This window comes from Zootoca vivipara, chromosome 11, assembly GCF_965207765.1.
Source record: "Zootoca vivipara chromosome 11, rZooViv2.hap1.1, whole genome shotgun sequence".
Lineage (NCBI taxonomy): Eukaryota > Metazoa > Chordata > Lepidosauria > Squamata > Lacertidae > Zootoca > Zootoca vivipara.
Window position 1 is genome coordinate 39612739 of NC_142594.1, and position 19530 is coordinate 39632268.

Here is a 19530-nt window from a genome sequence, read left to right on the forward strand (position 1 = left end):
AAAATCATTCTAATGTCTAGCCTGTGCTTACAGATATAATCTGTTATGTATCATACTACATAAATGTTACAATTTCTTCTTTTCTATTACTTCAGGGGATGTATGCAGTAGTAGAATTTTCTGAGACCAACAGTATAGCTTCACTGCAGGATGCTACTGGTTCTGTACAGTTGGTGGATGACTGTCCTGTTCCATTTAAATCCAGAATTTTTACAATAACATTGAAAAACCCACCAAGCCAAGCTTCCAATCAGACTCCAGTTTACCGTCATAAACAGGCAACTATTCAAGTTGGAGAGCTGCTGACGAACCTATGTAATGCTGACAGTGTAAGTTCATGTTTGCAATTTCTCTTATAAGAAATAAAGCAGCTTTATTATTGTGTTTGCACTTTGTAGTAAGCCGTGGTTACTAACTTACTGTGACCACTGTGACCAAGCAGATTGCTTCTGCTTCACTTCTCCACAATAGTTTGGCTTTCCAAACAGGCCCGGCTCTAGGTAGACCCCCGGTGGTGCAGGGCACCATGGCGCCAGCCCGCCAGAAAGGCGCCGCGAGCTGCGCCCGCCTGCTGGCCGGCCGATCCACCGGTCCGCTGCGCAGCGGCGCCCACCCGCCCACCGCGCTGGGAAACGGGACGGGAGGGCGCCAGAGAGATCGCGCTGTGCCTGCCCGCCTGCCGCTGCGCCCACCCACCCACCGCGCTGGGAAACGGGGCGGGAGGGCGCCGGTGAGATCCGGCGCACCACAGCGGCAGGGGCGTTTAAGACGGCCCTGTTTCCAAACATGGTTTTGGGGAAGTGAAACAAACCACGACCCCTGGTTTGGATGTAATACTAAGCCAAGGATTGTGACTTGTTGCTCCTACTCACTAGTTGAGAGGAACAAAGCAGGAACAGTTAGCATATTCACAGTAAACCACCAATTATAGCTTAATGACATGTGCACAGGGTGACTTTACATATTTGCTAAATGTATCACTTGGTACACTCGGATAACAGTAGATGTTAGAACTTGAGACATTCTGATGATTAATATTAGGATGAAACTGTCAGTGGATTATGGTGGCTTACAAATTCCATCCCTTTTTATCTTCAATAGTGCACAGTAATTTAGCAAGCACCAAATAGCAGGAACAATTAAGTCAGTAGGACTACCAAAAGGGGATGTTTTAAGCCAAGTATGTAAGAATTGCTGTATATAGAAGTTACTTATGTCTTTTCTGAATCTGTTGATCTTCCATTGAACCACTATCTATTGTGTTCAGTGCAGAGAGAACTGATGTTTAAAGTACTTGTTTTTAAAGTACAGTACTTGCTCTGCACACCAGAGTTTTAAGCTAGTTTTTCCAATAATCTTTAAGGATGGATTTGGAAAGAAAGAATGCTGAGTTTAGCCTCTGCTTGCTTTATGTTGTAAAGTTGTACCTCGCAGACAATGCAGCTGTTTCTCAACTCTCAAAGGTCATCCAAGTGCCTCACATAACCTGAGATTGTGTCCCCCCTCTCCCTTTTTTTGTCTTTGCAGTTGAGCGACCAGTTGTACATGCTCGTAGAGAAGTATCAGCTGACAGAGGAAAACACTAAGCTCCGATTTTTAACCTGCTCTTTAATTCAAGACATTGCAAGTGCTTATTTTCCAGACTGCATTGTGAAGCCCTTTGGCTCTTCTGTGAACAGCTTTGGTAAACTGGGATGTGACTTAGACATGCTTTTGGATCTGGATGGGATCCGAAAAAATGCTACCCAAAGGGTAAGGTCTTTCTCTAACAGCATCCTCCATTTGTTTGTCTTTTGATTAGAGTGTGGAATGACTGTTTCACAATCATGACCATTTTTATTAATTTGATTTGTTTTAATTGCCATGATGCAAAATATCAAAGTTGGCTACATCTACAGCTTTTTTGGTTTGTTTTTGTCATTTTGCACAGCTGTTACTGAACTTCCTGAATGCCGTGCATTCATCTTAAGCTGCTTTGCATCCACTGCTCCCAGTCTTTCAGTGTATATACTTACTAGTTTATTCATACGACTAAGCAGCAGGCAGGTTCTAAGCTGGAAAAAGCCTACCCTTGCATGTGTCCGTTATGGCTTCATTTGCTGGACTCCAATCAAATTATCAGAGGATCTAATATTTATAGGCCTAATCCTTTCTCAAACATGAGCTTATAATATATACATAGCTCCTTGGAGAGCATCTAGTGACATTATCTTCAATTCAGCCATCAGAAGAATTGCATTTCAGTTGATGTGTGAATTAATGTTACATCTTCAACCCAAATTTCCAGCCTGCAACTACCGTGTTTCTCATATTATAAGACATGTCTTATATTAATTTTTTCCTCAAAAAAACACAACATGGCTTATTTTCAAGGGATGTCTTATTTTTTAATAAAGTGCACGCGGGCGCTGTTTGCCGGGCTTGTCAAGCCCAGCAAACAGCGCCCGCCGATCTTCGGTGACAGGCGGGGGTGGGGGGAGAGCGGAGAACGATCTCCGCTTTCCCCCCCACCCCGCCGGTCACACAGCACAGGGCCGAAGATCGGCGGGCGCTGTTTGCCGGGCTTGTCAAGCCCAGCAAGGAGCGCCCGCCGATCTTCGGTGACAGGCGGGGGTGGGGGGGAGAGCGGAGAACGATCTCCGCTTTCCCCCCCACCCCGCCGGTCACACAGCACAGGGCCGAAGATCGGCGGGCGCTGTTTGCCGGGCTTGTCAAGCCCAGCAAGGAGCGCCCACCGATCTTCGGTGACAGGCGGGGGTGGGGGGAGAGCGGAGAACGATCTCCGCTTTCCCCCCCACCCCGCCCGTCACACAGCACAGGGCCGAAGATCGGCGGGCGCTGTTTCCCGAGCTTGTCAAGCCCAGCAAGGAGCGCCCGCCGATCTTCGGTGACAGGCGGGGGTGGGGGGAGAGCGGAGAACGATCTCCGCTTTCCCCCCACCCCCGCCTGCCACACAGCACAGGTCCGAAGATCGGCGGGCGCTGTTTGCCGGGCTTGTCAAGCCCAGCAAGGAGCGCCCGCCGATCTTCGGTGACAGGCGGGGGTGGGGGGAGAGCGGAGAACGATCTCCGCTTCCCCCCCCACCCCCGCCTGTCACACAGCACAGGTCCGAAGATCGGCGGGCGCTGTTTGCCGGGCTTGTCAAGCCCAGCAAGGAGCGCCCGCCGATCTTCGGTGACAGGCGGGGGTGGGGGGAGAGCGGAGAACGATCTCCGCTTCCCCCCCACCCCCGCCTGTCACACAGCACAGGGCCGAAGATCGGCGGGCGCTGTTTGCCGGGCTTGTCAAGCCCAGCAAACAGCGCCCGCCAATCTTCGGTGACAGGCGGGGGTGGGGGGAGAGCGGAGAACGATCTCCGCTTCCCCCCCACCCCCGCCTGTCACACAGCACAGGTCCGAAGATCGGCGGGCGCTGTTTCCCGGGCTTGTCAAGCCCAGCAAGGAGCGCCCGCCGATCTTCGGCTCTGTCCCCCGATGTGCTACGGCTCGGGGAAGCAGGCAGGGAGACGGCAACAGCCCGCAGCTTCTCCGGCTGTTGCCGTCTCCCTGCCTGCTTGCCCGAGACGAAGCGCCTGCGGGAAGGAGCCAAATTGTGGCGCGGCGGGGCTTTTCGCGGTTTGCCTTCCTCGAACCAAGGGGAAGGCAAACGGCGAAAAGTCCCCGCCGCGCCGCAATTCAGGGCTCGCAGCTGCGGTGGTAGCGGAGCCGGCGAGGGCCCGATCTTGCGCTACCTCGCCGGCCTCTCGCCACTCGCGCTCACTCCCGCGGCCCAGCCGGGTCCCAGGGGTTAGCGCACGCGCTCTAAGGCTCTTGCCGGGTCCCAGGGCTTCGCACAGGGGACACCGAGGCTCCTGCTGGGTCCCGCGGCTTCGCCTCTCGCTCGGTCGGGGCTTTGCGATAGTGCTTATTTTTGGGGTATGTCTTATTTTTCACCAACCCTTTGAAATCCTGTCATGGCTTATTTTTTGGGGATGCCTTAAAATATGAGAAACACGGTAAATGGCTTTTTCTTCAAGTACGAAACAACAGCATTTCATTGACTGATTACCGTGTGTGTGTGTGTATATATATATACTTTCCCTCTCTGCTCACATTACTTCCTGGAATTTCCTGACACTGAAATTTGGGGGTGCTACAAATTACTCATATTCAAAGAGTGCTGTGTACATAGATGGTACTATAAATTTTCTCTGCTAGAAAATTCTCTGGAGAATATTCTTCACAAACTAAATTCTAATGTAAGAACCAGTTTTACAACCCACATTTTAAAAATCTAGTAACTAACAAGTCAAGCTGAGTTTTTTAAATATTCCTTTTACTTTAAAAGCTACATTTCATACAAACACAGCATAATTAGAATCCAAAGTTGATGGTAAATATACGGTTAGTGGCAGGCTTAGTGATTAACATGAGTCATTCATGTTGAATTTTCAATTTGAAGTTTCGTGCAAAAAAAATCAAAGAATGATTTCACTGCATTGCCCCATTGAATAAAAGTATCTGTACAGTTTTTGGTTGCCACCTGAACAAGTTTACCCATGATTAACATGTATATTAACTAATTATATCATTTTCAATGCATTAGAATTATAACATTTTCAATGCATTAAAATGAATATTCTCCTATTTTAAATGAAAATTCTCTAATATTCTTGTTAATCGAGAATATTCTCCAAAAGATTATTCTCGAGAATTTAACATCACTACCACTGAATGGGGTCAAAGGTCAGGGATGATGGATTCAGGGAGTCCAGCAACATGTGGAGAGCTACAGCTTCCCCACCCTGCCCTAAAATTTTGATGGTGTTTATTGCTTTTATCAGCATCACCCACAAAACAGTCTGCTCTCATGCATCTTTGCTTTCTGCAATGAAAATGGGACTTGGGTGCCCGTACCATGTGCTGCATTGCAGCCGGTGGCCACATTAACATGCTCCTGGACAATGAATGTGCAAGCACAGGAAGAGTTAAACACAATGTCCGCATGGGGATAAGCAAACTAAGCAGGTTTGTTCCAGGCAGCTACAAAGCCATGTACATTTCCTCTATGCAATTAGCCAATGTTATCTCAAACAGCAGTATATGCAAACTGCAGTAATGCGGTTCACGGTTACATTGTTCTTATGACAGTATAATAAAATGCTGCCCATCAGCACAAAGGAGTCCCAGATATACCACTTCCTCCTTTTGCGTAATTTTTGCCAGAGTGTATTGGCCAATGCTGCCTTGTTTTGCTCCTGTAAACAGAGGCTGTGTGCTTAAAAACCATTTCCCCATCACATGTGGGAAACCCCTGACTTTCTCCAGGTTGGTTTTTCTCTCTACTGAGAGAACTGGCTCAGTTTCAGTCTTTGCCTGGAGGCAGCTTTTCTTGTCATGGATATGGATGGTGCATGTGTTTCCAATATCAGAGCATTTCTTGAACAGCATTGCTTTTATATATAAAAAAGTTAAATCTATTCCCCAAGTGTCCATTGGAGCTGGACATGATTCAGACTGGCTGGGCTCTAAGGGGTTATATGCAGCCTGTCTCTGACTGTCCTTTCTCCTGCTGCAGCCTCCATATGCCCCCCTCCCTCCCAAGCTGAAGCAGCATCTAGGGCAAGCCAGGACAAGTTAGTAGAAACTAGGTATGAGTGGGGCTCTTTGGATCCTGGCCATTTAATTTTAGGGATATAACTGCTCTTCCCTGCCTCCTATAACACCAGTACTCTAAGATATGCTACCGATTTGCTACCAAGCCAAGTTACTTGGTATACTATTAGTATACAAAGCCCATAACAACTTGGGGACAGTTTGCCTGCAAGATATGCCCACTCAACAGCTTTGATTGGCAGAACTGGCACTATTACAGATGGCGTGTAATACCCATTCCACATTTGTAAGGACTTGATCTTTTAGTGTGGTGGCACCTATACTTTGGAACTCCCTGCCTATTGATATCAGCCAGGCACCTTCACTGTACTCTTTGCTAAAAACATGTTGTTTAGACAGGCCTACCGAGATATCTAGAAAGCCAGTGTGTTTTTAGATTATTGCTGGTTTTCAGTTTTTGAATGTTTTAATTGCTTATACTAATAATTGTACAGTCATACCCTGGTTCTCAAATGGAATCCATTCCGGAAGTCCGTTCGACTTCCAAAAACGTTCGAAAACCAAGGCACGGCTTTCGATCGGCTGCAGGAGCTTCCTGCACTCAATCGGAAGCTGTGGAAACCACGTCGAACATTTGGCTACCCAAAAACGTTCGCGAACTGGAACACTCACTTCCGGGTTTGCGGCATTCGTGAGCCAAAACGTTCGAGTTGCAAGGCATTCGAGAACCAAGATATGACTGTATTGTTTATTCCTTCTTTGTAAACCAATTTGAAGTTTTTTTTTTTACAATCAAGCAGTATAAAAATTATGTTAAATAAATAAACCACATCTTTCGAGTTCTAGGTGTGGAACAATAATATTTTGCTCATTCAGCGGGGCAAAGACTAAAAAGAGGCAGGTCAGTAGAAGATGCAGGTAACAATCCTAATTTCAAGTGCTCATCATCTTACACAAATTTCTGAAGAGGACACTGTGTCAGGGGGCTTGCCTTGGTTTTGAACATTTGACTTATTCTGTCTCTTTTGTGTTAGCAAACAGGTCCCTTCAACATAGATTATCTAATGAAGAGAGTACCTTCTGAACGAGTAGCAACGCAGAGGACCCTTTATGTGATTGGTGAATTTATTGATAACTTTGGCCCTGGGTGTGTCGGCGTCCAAAAAATACTTAATGCTCGCTGTCCGTTGGTACGATTTTCTCATCAGCCTTCAGGATTTCAGTGTGACTTGACAGCTAATAATAGGTAAGCATTTTCAAATGTATATCCTACCGTCCAGGAAACTCAGGGCAAGGGCAGCCAGAAATACCCAGGACGCTTAGTGATGTCTTTCCAGCCTGGCACTGCATCCATTGCACCAGAGAAAGGGAACCAGGTAATCTCCAGCTGGTGGGCTCTTAACTCCCATCAACCCCAGCCAATGCAGCTAATGGTCAGGGATCATGGGAGTTGTAGTTTATCAACAGCTGGAAGGCTGCAGGTTCCCCATCCATGCACGATACTGTATACCACACCATATTGGGTTTAGATATGGATGCATCAGTGGCTATAGAGTGGCAATGTATATCAGCATTCTTGAGCGGGAGCAGGCAAAACGGAGATTGGGATCTGCTAGCATCAATATAATCTCTCCCCCCCCCCAACTTTATTCCTCACCCCACTCCAGCAATGGAGACTGAGATTGTTTTGACCAAGCAAGGCTGGATTATCAGACAGGCCACCACAGCCCTGGCCTAGGGCCTCTGTCCATCGTAATGTGGCATTGGTGCAGCCTGCAAATTACTCCCTAAAAAATTACAGGTAAAGGGGCCCTTCTCAACAGGGCCTGTAATGTTCATAATTAGGTGCTGGTTTTGACAATGATGACAGCACTAAAGGGTGTGGGGAAGGGTCTGTTAAGTGGTCCACCAAGACTAACAGCAGTTTTCAAGTGGTCTGCTGAGAGAAACCACTTGAGAACTGCTGGATAAAAGTATACAGATGGGCATTAGTGTTGAGGTACAGTGGTCCCTCGATTTACGAACTTAATCCGTTCCGAATGCACATTCGTAGGTCGGAAAGTTTGGAAGTCGAAATGCGGTTTCCCATAGGAAAAAAAATATTCGGAAAAATTCGTAAGTCGAAAAAACCACATGTAAAAATTCGTAAGCCGAAAAACCGCATTTAAAGCCGCCAACGGTTTCCGGTCAGATGTAGAAAAATTCGTAAGTGTGCGGCCATTTGTCCCGTTCATAAGTCAAAACCTACAGATGTCAGGTACCGTATATTTCCGCGTATAAGACTACTGGGCGTATAAGACGACCCCCGACTTTTGAGAAGATTTTCCTGGGTTAAAAAGTAGTCTTATACGCAAGAATATACAGTAATTGGTAAGTTGAGGGACCACTGTATTAAAGAAAACTTTGTTTTTTCACTTGATGACCAGTAGGGGGAGCAGGCTTCATAGTAATAACATTTCTGGCACAGTTTCTTTCTTTTTTTCTTTGAGCGTTTTTTCCTTTCCTTTCTCAATCCTGTGTATAGGGGAAATACCAATTATATGAATACTTTACAGTTGCCTTTATAATAAACCACAGGAGACACCTGTGTTGATGTTTCATTGACCAGATTAGCATTTGTGAACTTTGCCATGTTGAGTTCTCTGTGCCAGACAAAAGCTGTCGTTTTGCCCTCTGCAAAGAAAGATCACAGTGCTTCCATGTTACCACTCATGTCTGACCCTGCCTGCCAGCCCTCTCTGAAGCCTCCTGATACCGTTTCAGATGGCCTTAGTTGCTTCCCTCTTTACCCTTCTGAGTGACAGCCCTATTCCTATGAGGAGACATAGTGGGTGAAATCCAATTACTAAATTCTACTCAAAGTTGAATTTAATAACCCTGCATTAGCCATGAACATTAATTTCTCTTGAGTATGTCTAGCATTGGATACAACCTAGTATCTCTTAATGGGTCCACATCTGGGTTGCGGGGCAGATATACTAATAAGCACAATGCCCCCTGCCTTTATAAAGTTTGCATCTCAGGGAACATCATACATTGAGAACTGTGATTCTGTGTTGATTTGACTCTTCAGCAATAAACCAGCAAAGGTTTATGCAAGCCTTACAGTTGTAGATCCTTTGTCTCCTGGGAAACAGTCTGTTGCCATTTCTTTAAAAAGGATGCATGCTCCCAGTTTCCCTGTTGGCAGGGGCTCTCCTCAGACCCTCATGTGTTGCACTTATAAGTTGTTGACACTCTATATTGTCCCTTTGACCCTCTTCCATTCCTTTTCCAACAGAATTGCCCTGAAAAGTTCTGAGCTCCTGTATATCTACGGCAGCCTCGACCCGCGTGTGAGAGCTCTGGTGTTCAGTGTGCGGTGCTGGGCACGGGTCCAAGCCATAACCAGCAGCATTCCTGGCTCCTGGATTACTAATTTCTCGCTCACAATGATGGTCTTGTTTTTTCTGCAAAGAAGAAAGCCCCCCATCATTCCAACTTTGGATCAGCTGAGGGTGCTAGCTGGTAAGAGGGAGGGGTTTGACGAACATGTGCAGGTGGAATAATAATTATAAGATTTTCTCCTGCCCTTCCTCCGGAAGGGACCCAGAGCAAATACAACAAAGAAGAAAAGACAATGGACTTTTAAAAAATCAAACTGCAAAACCAGATATCCTCACAGCTAAGTTTCACAGTTCCCAGCACTAGCTGCAGTATCCCAGACAGTCTTCAAGGGCAGCCCCACATGAAGCACATTGCAGTAGTCCAAAAGGGGAGGTCATTGGCATGAACGACTGAGGCCAGGTTATCCCAGTCCACGAATGGCCAGAGCTGGGCATAAGCACTCGTAGCCACAGAAGCTGCTTGGCAGTCCAGTTACAGATTTAAATCAAAGGACTACTTCCAGACTATGCACCTGTTCCTTCAGGGAGAGTCTAACCCCTCCCAGAACTTCGCAGTGGTTGCAATTTGTTTTTTAGTTGATAAAAGCAATGGAAGGAGGGTAAAAGTTTTTAACTGTTAAGCATTGCAAATTGGAGCAGTTGCTTGGATTTTGCACCACTTTCTACCTCTGCGTTTCCAAAAGGTACTGTTAGGAGCAATGAGTACCCTCCTTACTCATTCAGGCATTAAGGGGTGGTGTGTGTATTTGTTGCTGTTTCAGTTGTATTGCCTTTTTATATGCTGTGTCCCACCCTGGGACCTTCCAGTGAAGAGTGAATAAGAGATATAAATAATAATTGTCTGTGCCTGAATTGTTTTAATGCTGAAGTGCTTGAACGGTTATTTTTATAATTTGTCACACAGTAATTTCTATGCAATTAACTTCATCCCTTATCAAATTCTATAGTCTCTGTATGTGATAGATCAAAAGTGTTTTTTTTGTTTCAGATGCAGAAGATAAGCATGTGATTGAAGGTCATGACTGTACCTTCGTTAGTAACTTGAACAAAATTAAGCCCACAGAAAACACAGAAACCCTAGGTAAGAAGGCCCCCTTGTAAATCTTTTCACCAGTCAGATCTGAACTTGGGTCTCTTCTTTCCTCACTGTGCTTTTTCTCTTTTTTCAGATGTCCTATTGAGTGACTTCTTTGAATACTTTGGAAATTTTAATTTTAACAAGTATTCACTAAATATCAGGAAGGTAAAAGTATTTAACTTTCACACCCCTGTGGGGTTTATTACGAGTCTTTACGTTACTGTATGAAAATGTCTGAATATTGGAGGCGGGGGGGGGGGCAAATCGACATTAGTAATTCTTCCTGCTTTGCTGTGTTGCTATGACTGTATTGTGCAGCCAGTATGGGTTGGCATTCAATTCAGAAACCTCCAAATGTATTATTTGGGTGAGAGAGGGGCTGTTTGCTGAATGGATGTGGGTGGCTTGTGGCGTTTTTTGAGCAGCCGTATTGGGAGAACATTTTAATACCTTGCTAGTTCCCTGCTATGTTGGATCTAAATGGGCCTTGCTGGCTATGGCCTTAGGACAGGGGTCAGCAACCTTTTTCAGCTGTGGGCCGGTCCACCGTCCCTCAGACCATGTGGACTATATTTTGGGGGGAAATGAACAAATTCCTATGCCCCAGAAATAACCCAGAGATGCATTTTAAATAAAAGCACACATTCTACTCATGTAAAAACATGCTGATTCCCGGACCGTCCGTGGGCCGGATTGAGAAGGCGATTGGGCCGCATCTGGCCCACGGGCCTTAGGTTGCCTACCCCTGCCTTAGGACAAAGCATCTAAGGCCACCCCTCGGTTGTTGTTGTTTTTTTGGCTGATGCACAAACTCCAGCTAAGAGCCCCCTTGGACTTATTCACAGATGGGGGCGAAAACTTGAATCCTTTCTCCTCTTTTCAGTTATTGTGAATGAAAGAAATATGCAAATATGTATTTTGCTGTGTTTGAGTATGTGGAAATTGCTGCCTTTCCGCTCTTGAACTTTCCCTCTGAGCCCAGTTCATTGTCTCTGCCACAGCAATTCTGGCTTGCCCATCGAAATGCTTCTCTAAGGACACAGCATATTCCCTGTGTTCTGTACTACAGGGGTAGGCAAAGTCAGGACGGTTGGTGTCTTTTGCTAGATCTGCAAACCAGAGCCTGGCAGAAAAGATATTCTGTTAATATTGTAGAACAGGGTGCCTCTGAGCATATTGTATGCCTAAATATTCTCCCCTCCCCCCCCCAGTACTAGAACTGAACTGAGCACTCAGACCTTTCATACACGAATCCATTTCTGGTTAGCTTACTTCATTTCAGCAAAATAAAGAAAATCCTTCAGTAGCACCTTAAAGACCAACTAAGTTTTTATTTTGGTATGAGCTTTCGTGTGCATGCACACTTCTGCTATAAGCAAGAAAAGCCATTACATTTCTGGGAGTTGGAAACTCTTGCTCATCTACTGCAACTTGCCAGAGATCCACCAGTAGATCCCGATCTCCCTTCTGCATACCCTTGCATATAAACACCTGGCTTTCTTTTGAAAGGCCCAATAAATGGGTGGTGGTAGTTTTGGACTTTGCATGGGTTTCTGCTTCAGGGCAGTCAATAATACATGGTGCACATGTTAAATGATTTTTGTTTCACCACTGCCCCCCTTTTTTCCAAATACTGTATACAGGGGAAAGAGCAAAACAAGCCAGAAGCGTCTGCTCTTCACATACAGAACCCCTTTGAACAAAACCATAATATCAGCAAGAACGTAAATGCAATGCAGCTTGAAAGATTTGTCAATTTGGCTAGAGAGAGCGCCTGGCTTTTGCAGCAGACAGGGAAGGGTCCGACCAGCAGCAACCAGCGCTGGGGACTGGCAGCCCTTCTCCTAACATCAGCAGGAAATAATGCCAGCAAGGGTACGAGAAGGAAGAGGGGACCAGCCAGCGAACGGATCAAGGGCTTGTTGGACTCCTTGAAGCTTAACGCTGAGAATGCGAAGAGGCCTTTTAGTACTCGGGCGTAGTAGTTTCTGCAGCATCAACCATGATCTCTTGAGCAACCTGGTTTCTGCATGGAATGAAAAGGTAGTCGTAGCAGCGCAGCCTTCAGGTCTTCCGCAACTGGGGAGGTTGATATGCTGAATCTCCTCTTGCTCTTCTTGACTGTTTGTGCTGCTCTTTTGGTTGAGAAATATCAAATTTTTTATGAATAGGTTTATGCTCAGTAGTGATCGGAAAGGCACAAAGGATCTGAGAATCTGGGTCTTGGAAATATTGTTAAATAAGAGAGGGGGGAAATGTACAGTAAACCCCTTCCTTCTGGGAACGGCTTGCACCTACCTAGCGCACTAATGCACAGCAAACAGTTGTAGCCAAAGTACCTATATCTGTTTTTGTAACCACACCCATAAACGATGCAAGGTGAAATAAAGTGAGCAAGGCAGAGTGGTTGCATGTGGTACTGCTGTCGTGGAAGTCTTCAGTGCTGAACAAGAAATGTGTTTGTGAGTTTCAATATGAGAACAAATACTGCAGATGATGCCTTTGTAGAAGCTGCCTTTGTGCATCCACACCCCCCCCCTCCACAAAAAAACCCCTTTTAAGTTTTTTAACACAATATTACCATTTCCTTACTGTCATGTTGTCTCTGTATTTGAAATCTTCATTTAATTTTAATACTTGAAAGGTTTGGGAAGTTGAAATCCAAGAGGACTGCAGCCTGTGTTGTTGATACTGCCTGGAACTTGTATTAACCTGCACTGAAGGTTCTGAATCGAGCTGTCACAGACCTTCCTGTGAATTTGCAGTATTTTTTTCTTTGGTGTGATCTAAGGACACATTACGTGTGCAGGAGCCCAAAGCACAGCACACACGGCTCCTGCAAATTTATCAGCTACTTGCCATTATTCTGCTTTCCCATTGAGCTCCATGTTGTAGGGTGGCACAGATCCAAGTACACATCCCTGAATTAATTTGTGCTGTGCTTTTTGCGTACATGTGTGATTACGCACACAAACCTCTTCCCTTTTTTTGCGGGTGTGTGTGTGTGTGCTCAATATTTTTGTAGGTGACTGCTGTGCTTAACAACTCACTCCATCTCCCCTCTGTTTCAGCGTTGTCCTTATTTCTGACTTTCTCCCTCTCAAAATCATTCTGTTCCTTTCACTTTTGAGACCTGTCACTTTGACTGCTCTGCTTCCTGCTGGAATAGCATTCTTGTCAGCCTGAAATAAATGGATGGTGACTGGCCTTCCAGACTCTGGTAGGCAGCTTCTCTAATGAATACAGTGGTACCTCGGTTTACAAACACAATTGGTTCCGGAAGTCTGTACTTAACCTGAAGTGTACTTAACCTGAAGTGAACTTTCCCATTGAAAGTAATGGAAAGTGGATTAATCCGTTCCAGGCGGTCCGTGGAGTACTTAAACTGAAGCGTACTTAACCTGAAGCAAACTTTCCCATTGGAAGTAATGGAAAGTGGATTAATCCGTTCCGGACAGGTCCGCGGAGTACTTAAACTGAAAATATTCAAACCGAGGCGTACTTAAACCGAGGTATGACTGTATGGGGAACCATTAATATGAAATAATATTACCCCTTTTTCTATTTTAAAAATGGCCAATTTTTCCTTTGACTATTTAACAGGCTTCTAAGGCTGCAGTGTGAAACTAAACGGCACATGATAAAAATGAATCAAGAGTGAAATGTTTAGCATACAGTGGTGCCTCGCTTAACGAATGCCATGCTTAACGAAATTTCCGCTTAACGAAAGGTTTTTTCTAGCGGAGGTTGCCTCGCTAGAAGAATGCATTTTACGAAAAATTCGTCTAGCGAATTGCGGTTTCCCATAGGAATGCATTGAAATTCAATTAATGCGTTCCTATGGGCAAAAAAGTTTTTTAAAAAATTAAATGCATTCCTATGGGATTCGCTAGACGAATTTTTCGTTATAAGAAAAGACCTGTGGAACGAATTAAATTCGTCTAGCGAGGCACCACTGTACTGTCTTCATCCTCTTAGTTTCTGTGTTTATCCTGCTTGTTTTCCAAATCTGAATTGCTATCAAAGTGCCACATGGTGGTCTTCCCTCCAATCATGTGGATGGCTTCTGAAGCACCTGAAATCAAGGGGAAGGAATGAGGTTGGGCCAGTCCACTGCTTGTCACTGAGTAGGAGAGGAGCCTGGCTGGCTGGAGACCAGCATCCTGTTTCTGACAGTGGACAGCCAAATTCTTCTGGGTATCTCACAGGAGGGCACAAAGGCTGCAGTCTTCCCCTGCTTCCAAGCAGCAGTGCGCATTTATGGAGTATGGGGTCCAATTCCATTTTAAAGCCATCTACAAGCCTGTGGTCAAATAACTTTCCATTCTGTGTGGAGCTCTGATTTCTTTGGCCTCCCCTGAATCTAGGAGCATAGGGACCCTTATGTTGAGCCAGATCATGGTTCCATCCAGCTCAGGATTGTCTACACTGACTGGCAGCGGTTTCAGGTAGGCTTCTCTCCCAGCCCTCCCTGAAGATTCCTGGGGGTTAAAACTGGGACCTTCAGCATGCAAAGCACATGCTCTGCCACCTGAGCTGCAGCCTTTCGTGCTGCCAATCTGTTTTATTGGACAACCTTGAGTTTAGGAGAAAAATAATACACTCACACCAGGTATAATTGTATAATCCTTTATCATGTGATCCCTGCATTGCAGCGGGTTAGGCTAGATAGGCCCTAGGGGTCCTTTCCAACTCTGCAATTCTGTGGTCATGTACTCTGTCCATATATTTTTTTAAAAAAATTGATAATAAATTAAAACTGAGTGGCCTTTCTCTGTAGGAAAGGCGCTCCAATCTCTTGATTAATTTAGTTGTTTTTTTCTGTACTTCCTTCATCCCTACAATGTCCTCATTGGGATGGGGGCAATCTGAACTGTGCACAGCATTCCAAATGCAACTGGTTTTTATATACGCTCATCATTGTATTGAGGTGTTTCAATCATTTTCCTGGCATTTGCTACCTCCAGCGCACTGAGTTGATCTTTTTCCTAGGGCCACCTATGATGACACCGAGTTCACTTTCCCTACCCCTTCAAACATCATTCTGTATGTGAAGTCAGCTGACTAATCAAGACGCATCATATCACTATTTACCTTGGACCTCATTTGGCATTATGCTGCTCATTCACCCCCAGAAGCATACTCCATTGTCTCTCAAGACGGGCAGATGCCAACAACAACCCAACTTGGAGAAATCCTTTGAAGAGTTTCCACTATCTGTTTTGTTTCTGCAGACTAGGGCTCCTCGCTGCTCACTCTTGGTTGCACATCAGCAATTAGTCTTTTAAATAGCACTGGTTCCTGTACTGATATTTGGGCAGCTCCAATACTAAATAACATCTTCCGTGATAACTATCTTTATTCCGGCCCCTCTGCTTTCAGTTTAACCAGTTAGCTACTATGGGATAGATTCTCTGTTATGAATGGCTAAGTTTACTCAGAAGTCTTTAGTGATTGATTTTGTCAAATCATTTTTCAAGTCCCAAGTATTTAAGGTCTACTGGATCATGTCTTTATGGGTTTGTTAAAACGTTTGTTCTTTAATTCTTTGAAGGTGCTAAGACAGAAATCTGCTTTGGGGAAGCCGTGCTGATTCTTCTGCAGCAAGGCCTTTCCTTTTTGTATGTGTTTTCTCCCCAAATATTGGCTTTAATGCTTCCCACCAGCTTAAGTATGATAGACCTTATGCTATCAATTTCCTGGACTGCTCCCCCTTTCCATCCAGAACTCTTTAAAAAACATTAGTGTTAAATTGGCTACTTTCTAACCGTCTGGTACAGAAACTGATTTTAGTGACTTGGCATTTTTATTGCAACAGTTTTACATGAGAGCTCTTTCAGAACTCTTCAGTGCGTCGAATCTGGACCCAGTGACTAGCTTGTTTAATTCATCAATTTGCCCTCCAGCCTCCATTTCTATTTAACAAGGAGGGCCATCCACACAAACCAGTTTTGTCACTGAGCGTCAAGCCTAGAGGGGTGGCAGGGAGTAAGAAGACACTAAACTCACTTTGCTCCTGCCCAGCTTCTGTCTCTCTCACACTATTCCCCCCCATTAAAAATCTTTATTTAAATTGTTTAAAATATTACAAAGGAACAAAACAACAGCACAGAAAAAACAAAACAAAAGGAAATAAGAAACAATAACAAATCATATGAGACCATAACAAAGACTTATAAAATTTACAAAATTTTCAAGCAAATAATAATGAACATTAACAAATAAAGAAATTTATAAACAAATAATATAAACAAAGGAAAGGGGGGGGATGAAAGGCAAATTTAAAGAAAGACAACAATAACACATAAAAAACCCAACTTGACTCCTTATTGTTTGTACACCGCTTCCCTTTTGTTTAATTTTCTTTATATCTTGCTTTATCTACATTTCACATTATTGTTTGCATAGATTCCCTATATTTACATACATTCTCTAAATTTCCCTGCATATCTTTTAATTTAAGCAAATCACCAAATCAGTTTTTATATCTTCTTTGATCAGATAGTCTTCAACGTATTTCCGCTCAATTTTACATTTCTGCTTGGGAGTATTTCTGATTACTGCAGTCATTTTATCTAAATTTATAAACTCCACCAACTTTTCCTGCCATTCCAAAATTGTGGGCATTTTTTCTCCCTTCCAGTTTTGTGCGATGAGCCTAGCTGCTGTGCAGGCATATAGGAGTATGTTATTTCTATCTTCTGGGATGTTTTCTGGTACAGTACCATATTTAGCAATAATAATTCCAGTTTCTTTTCAAACGTCATTTTTAGCATCCTTTAAAAAATTTCATATACAAAATTCAAAAATTTTAGTGCATTGCCACCAGTAATGATAATAGCTGCCAATCTTTTCCTGGCATTTCCAACATTTGTTCACATTGATTTTGTATATTTTGGCAATTTTTTCTGGGGTTAAATACCACCTGTAAACTAATTTTAGCATATTCTCTTTTATCCCTGTACACGCTGTAAATCTCATCCCCTCCCTCCGTAATTTATCCCACTGATTCATATATATAGGCCTCCCTATATCCTGAGCCCATTTTATCATGGTGGACTTCACCACCTCATCTTTTAATTCCCATTCTAACAGGTATTTATATTTACAGGTAGGTAGCCGTGTTGGTCTGACGTAGTCGAAACAAAATAAAAAAAATTCCTTCCAGCAGCACCTTAAAGACCAACTAAGTTTTTATTTTGGTATGAGCTTTTGTGTGCATGTACTCTTCTTCAGATACACTGAAGCAGAAGTCCCCAGGCGCTTATGTAGGGAAAGGGTGGGGAGGGCGTATCACTCAGAAGGGTGGTGGAAATGGGTGATTGACTGACTGATAGCTGTGAACGACTGCAAATGGTCTTGCATGAAAAAGCAAGGGTTGGGTTGGCTGAAGATCACTTTATCATGTATAATGAGATAAGAATCCTAACTGAATTGCAACTTATCACCAAGCTCAAAACCATGGAGGGGCCTGGTTTGAACAGAGACATACTGGTAGGAATCTCATCTCATTATACATGATAAAGCAATCTTCAGCCATCCCAACCCTTGCTTTCCACAGCAGGGGTCGGGAACCTCCAGCCTTCAGGTCCAGCTTGGTCCCCCAGGCCTCCCTATTTGGTCTGTTATAGGGAAGCCATGCCCATCAGACTTAGACCTAAAGTCATTTATGATGTTAGTTGTGGGGTGGGTAAGGACAAGGCTTCAAAGGAACAATCGGGAGCTTAAAGTGGGCTCCCTGTTCCTTTGCCAGAGCAGGGCACACTCTTAAATGCCCAACACCTGGTGGGTGGTAGGAATGCACTTTGCTCAAGGAGAGCAGGAAGTAGCTTCCATTCACTGGAAGATTGTTCTTGCTCCCTGCACTGCTTTTTAAGTTTCTGATGTTGAAAGTTTAACGGAGCCACACAGAGGAGCTTGCAAAGCCCTTTGGAAGTGGTTCACGCCGCTCCTTTAAGCCTCCAAAATTAGAAGTTCAAGGAGCAGTACAGGAAAGGAAGAAGCAGTTTCCACTGAACAGAAATCTTTGCTCTTCTTAAGCAAGGCATGAAGCTACTTCCAAGGGCTTTCAAACAGCAGTGCGCTTTGAAATCCCGAAAATTGGGAAGTCAAAGCACAAACATCGCTTGGTCCAGAGGGTGGCAACATGAGAGCAGGTGTTGCCTTTTCTGCAGTGGCTCCCTGTTTGTGGAATGCTCTCCCAAGGGAATTCCATCTGGCACCTTCATTATATATCTTAGGTGCCAGGCAAAAGTGTTCCTCTTCAACCAGGCCTTTGGCTGATTAATCTACAGCCTATTAAAGGTGTGGGAGAGGAGGCTATTGTTTTGTTTTTTGTTTTAACTACCGGTACTTATCTGTGGTTTTATCTTGTATTTTTATCTTGTGAACCACCCTGAGATCTTTTGATAAAGGGCAGTATAGAAGAAAAACAATAACAACAACAGGGTTGGAGCCTGCACTTAAAACTTTAAAGGCTCATATTACGGTATGTGGGTTTGACCTTGTGGAGTTTGAAGGGGGTAGGAGGAGGCACAAATATCTCTTCTAAAGATTTACTGGGGGGGGGGGATCACCTCCTGAGTCACGTTTTGTTTAAAAAAACTACAGGGAATTGAAATCCTCCCGGTTCACAAAGCAGGAAGCAGATCTAAAAGCACTTTGGGACGTCCAGCTTGACGGGTCACTTACAGTGCTAAGTATTTCTCCAGCTTTTAAGCACTTGCCGATGACACATTCAGCACACTTCCATAAAAGTAAAGTGGGATGTGGATGACAGCTGCTGGCTTCCAGGTTTCGTGAGCTTCCCTCCAGCTCTGAGCATTTTCTGCACAATGTGGTATCAATTGGTGTTCATTGCTATTTCTATTAGATGTCACTAATTTGAAGGCCATAATTGGTTTAAACATTGCATACTCAATGGACATTTGTGCGACTTATATTAATGAAACCCTAAGAAATTCAAAATGTCGCAAAAGAGTGAGCAAGTTGCCATGTCCTCCAAGTTCATAACAATGGATTTGTTGTTGTTGTTTAGTCGTGTCCGACTCTTCGTGACCCCATGGACCAGAGCACGCCAGGCACTCCTGTCTTCCACTGCCTCCCGCAGTTTGGTCAGACTCATGTGGGTAGCTTCAAGAACACTGCCCAACCATCTCGTCCTCTGTCGTCCCCTTCTCCTTGTGCCCTCAATCTTTCCCAACACCAGGGTCTTTTCCAGGGAGTCTTCTCTTCTCATGAGGGGGCCAAAGTATTGGAGCCTCAGCTTCGGGATCTGTCCTTCCAGTGAGCACTTAGGGCTGATTTCCTTCAGAATGGATAGGTTTGATCTTCTTGCAGTCCATGGGACTCTCAGGAGTCTCCTCCAGCACCATAATTCAAAAGCATCAATTCTTCCATGATCAGCCTTGTTTAATGAAGCCTTAAAATCGAAGCTTCCATCCTATACATGCTTACCTGGGAGAAAGCCCCA

At 44.5% G+C, this 19530-nt stretch overlaps 1 protein-coding gene across 3 annotated transcripts in view; it reads left to right on the top strand.

Moving 5' to 3' along the window:
• Positions 1-19530, top strand: part of MTPAP (mitochondrial poly(A) polymerase) — a 31819-nt gene that overhangs the window by 2569 nt on the left and 9720 nt on the right. For 2 of the 3 annotated variants that reach the window (XM_035129807.3, XM_035129808.3), the window contains 7 exons: positions 96-329; positions 1528-1752; positions 6629-6840; positions 8875-9101; positions 9969-10061; positions 10150-10223; positions 11702-12586. In XM_035129807.3, coding sequence (XP_034985698.1) covers positions 96-329; positions 1528-1752; positions 6629-6840; positions 8875-9101; positions 9969-10061; positions 10150-10223; positions 11702-12040 — 1404 coding nt within the window. In that variant the 3' untranslated portion in view covers positions 12041-12586. Of the gene's footprint in view, positions 1-95; positions 330-1527; positions 1753-6628; positions 6841-8874; positions 9102-9968; positions 10062-10149; positions 10224-11701; positions 12587-19530 lie in introns of those variants that run through there. The other variant, XM_088653416.1, reaches the window with a different exon arrangement.